Raw genomic sequence first — 7,500 nt, 5'->3', positions numbered from 1 at the left:
GACAGAGAGAAGGGCAGCGTGCCCGCTGAACGCAGGTAGGCCAGGAACACGTCACGTTTGACCTGGGGGGGGGGGGGGGGGGGGGGGGGGGGGGGGGGGGGTTCGTTCAGACAGACGTGCGTTTCCGGTTATGTTGTTAAGTATGGCGTTTTTTTTGAAAGGCGGTCAATAGAATAGAAGATAAGAATTAGTAAACATAAATGAATGGACGAATGAATGAATACATAAATCAATCAATCAATCAATACATGAATAAATAAAGAAATAAATGAATAAATAAAGAAATAAATGGATAAATGAAGAAATAAACAAATAGACAAATAATTTTGTTAAGAGTAAATGAACAGATAATGGAGAAATAAATAGATAAAAGGCAGGTCAGTAAAAGATGTAAACCATGCAGACTCTGGCTATGTACGCGAAAAACAGCCAACACAAGCGCCGGTGCGTTCAAATACAAACACGCCGTATGCATACACGTAATGTAAGCACGCGCGCGCCAAAAGACAGAGAATGATAGACAGAAGAGTGAGAAAGAGAGAGAGAGAGAGAAGAGGGCAGAAAAGGAGGGACAGACACACAGACAGACAGAACCCCCCCACCCCACACACACACACACATTTATCTATCTATCTTTCTATCTCTTATGTGTGTATCTATCTAGATAGATAGATATGCATATACACATATCTCTCTCTCTCTCTCTCTCTCTATATATATATATATATATATATATATATATATACATAGAGAGAGAGAGAGAGAGAGAGGGAGGAAAACAGAGAGACAGACAGACAGACAGAGACAGAGAGAGATGACGGACAGACAGACGGACAAAAAACGGACACAACATACAGACGGATAGAAACACAGACGCACAGAAGGACAGAGACAGACAGACAGGCAGACAGAATCCCCCCCCCCCACACACACCCACACTGCCACGAGCTGTACCTTCCCAGACTCCATGGTTTCGTCCCGAGTTAAGCGCCCTCTGTCGGGCTCTTCTTCCTCAACGTACGTGGAATCCCTTCTCGTTGTCGTCGTTTTGGTTTGGGTCGCCAGGTCGGTTTTCGAGCGACTGTACTTCCTGGGTAAAGTAGGTAGGTAGGTAGGTAGGTAGGTAGATAGATAGATAGAAGGATAGATAGATGGATGGATGGGTGGATAGATATACAGACAGACAGGCAGGCAGGCAGACAGACCGCAGACAGACAGGCAGCAGACAGAAAGAGACACAGATGCGTAGATATGTAGATAGATACACTGACTGATACATAGACAAACAAATAAGCAAATAAACAACTAGTTTCAGTTTCAGTTTCAGTAGCTCAAGGAGGCGTCACTGCGTTCGGACAAATCCATACACGCTACACCACATCTGCCAAGCAGATGCCTGACCAGCAGCGTAACCCAACGCGCTTAGTCAGGCCTTGAGAAAAAAAAATATAGATAAGCGTACACACATAAATAAATAAATGATAAAAATAAACAACTAAGATAAGTAGATGAACAAACAGACAGAATAGAATAGACTATGTCTTTATTACCAAGTGTACCGGGGTCACAAGGAATACAGCTAAACAAATAGCTAAATAAACAGAGAAATCTATAAATAGCCAACCAACCAATTAAAGCTGTGACGTAAGGATATTTCTCTCCGGAAATGATACGTTTCCCGGACCTATGCGAACACGTGACCACAGTACAACTCCACTAATATGCAGACTAGTTAGTGCCTTGGTATCTTTTCCAGTGTATCAGTATCAGTATCAGTAGCTCAAGGAGGCGTCACTGCGTTCGGTCAAATCCATATACGCTACACCACATCTGCCAAGCAACGGGCCATACCACGTTGAAAACACCGGTTCTCGTCCGATCCAGTGTGTATGCGCAAGGACAAGATCAAACATGAACTTCAGATATCGCGTAACCCGTGTCAGCGTTCGGTGGGTTACGGAATCACAAACGCAACCAGCATGCACACCCCCAGACCCCGAAAATGGAGAATGGCTGCCTAAACGATTGAACGTAGAAGGTAAAGGTGACTACATCAGGGAGAAAGAGAAAGAGGATGAGAGACATCATGGCGTAGAGAAGATGGAGGGAGAAAGAAGAGGTCGAAAAGAAAGAAAGAAAGGAAGAGAGAAGAAGAAGAAGAACAACAACAACAACAACAACAACAACAACAACAGTAAGAAAGGCATACAACAGGTTTGGTTTAAAAACTGAGGTTCAATTTGTGGAAAAGAACGCACAGACATACGCTCGGCATACAATCGTAATGTGTCTTTATTCCCAACAGACACAGACACAGACACACAGAGACACACAGACACAGACACAGACAAACACACACACACACACACACACACACACACACACACACACACTTGTGCACACACACACACACACACACACACACACACACACACACACCTTCGTCTCATCCGCACCAGACGATTCAGTTCATCACCAGATGTTGCGGCGTCCGACGTGGCTGTGTCCACGTCCGACCGGATTTTGTTCATCAAAGAGGAAACTGGAAAGAGAAACACGGTGAAGAATTGTCATTGTTATTTTCGTTGTAATTACCCCACCCCAACCCACCCCACCCCAACACAACCCACCCCAACACAACACACCCCACCCTACCCCACTCCAACACAACCCACCCCACCCCACCCCAACCCACCCCACCCCAACACAACCCACCCCACCCCAACACAACACACCCCACCCTACCCCACCCCAACACAACCCTCCCCACCCAACCCCAACACAACCCACCCCAACCCACCCCACCCCAACACAACCCACCCCACCCCAACACAACCCACCCCACCCCAACACAACCCACCCAACCCCAACACAACCCAACCCATCACAACACAACCCACCCCAATCCAACATAACCCACCCAACCCCAACACAACCCACCCCACTCCAACACAGCCAACCCACCCCACCCCAACAACCCACCCAACACACCCACCACCCACAACAACCCCAACCCACCCACCCCAACACAACCCACCCCCCAACACCCCCACACCACCCCACCACCAACCCACCCAACACAACCCACCACCACCACCCACCCCACCCACCACACCACCACAAACACCCCACCCCAACACAACCCACCCACCCCAACACACCCACCCACACCCACACAACCACCCCACCACAACACAACCCACCCCCCCCAACACCAACCCAACCCAACACAACCCACCCCCCACCCCAACACAACCCACCCACCCCAACACAAACCCACCCCAACACAACACACCCACACAACACAACCCACCCGAACACCCCAAACCCACAACCCAACCCACCCCCAACACAACCCACCCCAAACAAACCCAACCCAATCCACATACCCCCAACCCACCCCAACACAACCCACCCACCCCAACCCACCAACACAAACCCCAACCAACCCACCTCCCCACCCATCCCAACACAACCCACCACAACACAACACAACCCACCCCGACACAACACAACCCACCCCAACACAACACAACTCACCCCACCCCAACACAACCCACCCCACCCCAACACAACCCACCCCACCCCAACACAACCCTACCCAACCCAACCCAACACAACCCACCCCAACACAACACAACCCACCCCAACACAACACAACCCAACCCAACCCAACCCACCCCAACCCAACCCAACCCAACCCAACCCACCCCACCACAACACAACCCTCCCCAATACAACCCACCCCAACACAGCACAACCCTCCCCAATACAACCCACCCCACCCCAACACAACCCACCCCAACCCAACACAACCCACCCCACCCCAACACAACCCACCCCACCCCAACACAACCCAACCCAACCCAACAACACACACAAAACCCAAACCCACTCACTCTCGGGGTCCTCGTCCTCGTCCTCAGTCCTCTGCAGCAGGTGCTGCTTGAGAAACTGGGCGAAGGGCCCGTTGTGCGACAGCAGCTGGTCGTACGTGCCTTGCTCCGTCACCGTGCCCTCGCTCATCACCAGCACCTCGTCCACCATGGGCAGCCAGTGAACCCCGTGGGTCACCAGCACCCGGGTCTGTGTGGGGTGGGGCAGGGGTTGCGGGTGGGGTGGGGGGTGAGTGAGGGAGGGGTGGGTGGTGATACACAAATCGATTAGTTCAACGGGTGGGGTGGTGGTGGTGGTGGGGATCGATACAAAATCGATTTAGTTTCATCTTGTCAGTCAGTTGATCGATCAGTGTATTCTCGGGATCTCGCCCACCTGATGGCCAGCCAGTGAACTCCGTGGGTCACCAGCATCCCACCCCACCCCACCCCACCCCACCCCAACACAACCCACCCCACCCCAACACACAACCCACCCTAACACAACCCATCCCACCCCAACCCAACCCACCCCACCCCAACACAACCCACCCTAACACAACCCACCCCACCCCAACACAACCACCCCACCCCAACACAACCCACCCTAACACAACCCACCCCACCCCAACACAACCACCCCACCCCAACACAACCCACCCTAACACAACACACCCCAACACAACCCACCCTAACACAACACAACCCACCCCAACACAACCCACCCCACCCCAACCCATCCCACCACAACACAACCCAACCCACCCCAACACAACCCACTCCACCCCACCCCAACCCATCCTACCACAACACAACCCAACCCACCACAACACAACCCACCCCAATACAACCCACCCCAACCCATCCTAACACAACACAACACAACCCACCCCAACCCAACAAAACCCACGATCGATGGATCGATGCAAAATCGATTAGTTTCATCTGTCAAGTCAGTTGATCGTTCGGTTAGTCAGTTAATCGATCAGTGTATTCTCGGGATCTCGCCCACCTAATGGGCAGCCAGTCAACTCCGTGGGTCACCAGCATCCGTGTCTGTGTGGGGTGGGGGAGGTGGGGTGAGGGAGCGGAGGGGCTGGCGGGGGGTGGGGGTGGGGGGTCTATACACAAATCGATTAGTTCAACGGTCTGTCTGTCTGCCTGTCTGTCTGTCAGTCAGTTAATGAATGATGAATCCGTTAAGTAATCAGTCAGTTCACCACGATCACGTCCACTTGACGAGTAGCCAGTGAACCCCGTGAGTCACCAACACCCTGGTCTGGCTGGGGTAGATGTGGGGGGTGTGGGGGGACTGGGTGGGAGGGGGGTATCGATAGACTGATACACAATCGATTAGTTTTATCTGTCTGTCTGTCAGTCAGTCAATCGATCAGTTTATTCTCGGGATCTCGTCTACTTGATGGACAGCCAGTGGACCCCGTGTCACCAGCACTACCTGGGGGTGATCGATAGATCGATACATCGATTGACATAAGTTCACAGTTGGGTCAACAGCTGTGGGGGGGGGGGAGGGGGGGCGGGGGGGGGGGGGGGGGGGGGAGGGAAGGGACCTGGATGAAGGAGGGGGGAAACTGACCCAAGTTCACAGTTGGGCCAATACCAGAGTGAGAGCTGTGTGTGCTGATTATCTGGTTGCGGTTTTCCGCAATTTATCTTTATTCTTATCTTATCTGTTTATTATAATCAATGTGCAGTATAGTAGGCTATGTTTATAATTATATTCAAATAATGTTTCTTAATTCTTTCTGTTTTTACATTAATAATACAAGTTATTACCTGCAGTGTGTGGATGTATGTATGAAACGGTGTATGTGATATTTTTTTACATTTGTATCTTCGGAATATTCGTAAAAGCTGTTGTTGACTTTTACAGTTATGGTCCCCATGTTGTTTACTTGTCTATGTTGTGATAATGCACCTGACCCAATTTCTCCAGTTGGAGATAATAAAGTTATTCTTATCTTATCTTATCTGTATCATCACTGTTTCCTCCACTGCATTGGGAAATCATTTACAGCTTGGTCTTTTTGTGTGTGTGTGTGTGTGTGAGGGACTATGACCCTGAGCTCAAACTATGAAGCAAAACTGCACTGGTTCTCAGCGCTGCAGCCTTTTGGGGGAGTGGGGTGGGGTGAGGAAGGGTTATTTGGCCTTTGGGAACCATTCCACACGCCGACTGTCCTAAAACCCTCTTGGCCGAGAGAGTGGGGATGAAACTTGGGCAGGACACTCTCCCCACCATTATCCATAATCAAATTCTAGTCGGGACAGCAGTTGCCTCCTCTGCTGTTCTGATGGTCGTAGTCGGACACCACTGACTATCACACATACATCGGTCAGTCAGTCAGCCCGTGAATCAGTAAGTTAATCAGTCAGGCAATAGGTCAGTCGGTGAACCAACCAATCTTTCCGTGAATCGATAGGCAATCAGTGAGTGAATTAGTAAGCTAGTGAATCAACCAGTCAGTCAGTTAATCAGCCACCATGTTTATCAACCAGTCAATCAATCAATCAGCCAGTTTACTATCAATCTAATCAGTCAGCCATAGGGTTAATCAACCAGTCAGTTAATCAGTCAGTTTACCACTTGTGTATGGAGAGAGTAACCACTCTGTAATTTTTGTTTTTCACATATGGTTTACCTTGTCCCTCAGGACTCCTTTGGGTCCCATCACCTTGTTGAAGATGTGCTTGCCCACGTGAGAATCGACAGCGCTGAGGGGGTCGTCGAAGAAGAAGATGTCACTGTCGCTGTAGACAGCTCTGGCCAGGCTCACCCTCTGCTTTTGACCCCCGCTCAGATTGATACCCTGGACAGAAACGGAGGCTGTGGGTGGTGTTGGTGGTGTTGTTTTGTTGCTGAGGTTGACGTTTTTTGTTGTTGATGACGCTGTTGTTTTTGTTGTTGTTGTTGTTGCTGTTGTTGTTGCTACTGCTGCTGCTGCTGCTGTATTATCATTGTTAACATTATAATCATTCTTCTTCTTTTTTCTTCTTCTTCACATTGTTGTTGTTGTTTTTGTTGGTAGTAGTAGTAGTAGTAGTAGTAGTAGTAGTAGTAGTTTATACTTTAAAATTATTATAATTGTTGTTAACATTACTGATGTTGTTCTTAATAATATTATCATTATCATTAGGACTGTTGTTGTTGTTGATAATATTATTCTTGTTGTTGGTAGCAGCAGCAGCAGCAGCAGCAGCAGTAGTAGTAGTAGTAGCAGTATAATCCATACTTTAAAATCATCATAATTGTTGTGGATATTTTCATTATTATTGTTGTTGCTGCTGATGTTGTTGTAAACATTGTAGTAGTAGTAGTTGTAGTAGTAGTAGTAGTAGTCGTAGTCGTAGTATCACACACACACACACACACACACACACACACACACACACACACACACACACCAAAAAAAAACACCACCACCAACAACAGTAACAACAACATCCACCTTCTCTCCTATCTCAGTGTTGTCTCCAACTCAGAAAATCTCTGGGTCTCTCTTCACACACACACACACACACACACACACACACACACACACACACACACACACACACACACACACACACAAACACATAGAGAGAAAGAGAGAGAGACAGAGAC

At 49.1% G+C, this 7,500-nt stretch overlaps 1 protein-coding gene across 1 annotated transcript in view; it reads right to left on the bottom strand.

Moving 5' to 3' along the window:
- LOC143291638 (multidrug resistance-associated protein 1-like) overlaps positions 1-7,500 on the bottom strand; it is an 89,986-nt gene that overhangs the window by 25,800 nt on the left and 56,686 nt on the right. Inside the window, exons 19-23 of the mRNA XM_076601610.1 lie at positions 6,539-6,706; positions 3,900-4,086; positions 2,440-2,542; positions 955-1,090; positions 1-62 (exon numbers count right to left, since the gene is read on the bottom strand). The exon at positions 1-62 is cut by the window's left edge and continues 182 nt beyond it. Coding sequence (XP_076457725.1) covers positions 1-62; positions 955-1,090; positions 2,440-2,542; positions 3,900-4,086; positions 6,539-6,706 — 656 coding nt within the window. The remainder of the gene's footprint in view (positions 63-954; positions 1,091-2,439; positions 2,543-3,899; positions 4,087-6,538; positions 6,707-7,500) is intronic.

The sequence above is a fragment of the Babylonia areolata genome, chromosome 17, assembly GCF_041734735.1.
Source record: "Babylonia areolata isolate BAREFJ2019XMU chromosome 17, ASM4173473v1, whole genome shotgun sequence".
Taxonomy (NCBI): Eukaryota; Metazoa; Mollusca; class Gastropoda; order Neogastropoda; family Buccinidae; genus Babylonia; species Babylonia areolata.
Note: the sequence above shows the minus strand (reverse complement) of the source record. Positions and strands in the feature narration are given on the sequence as shown.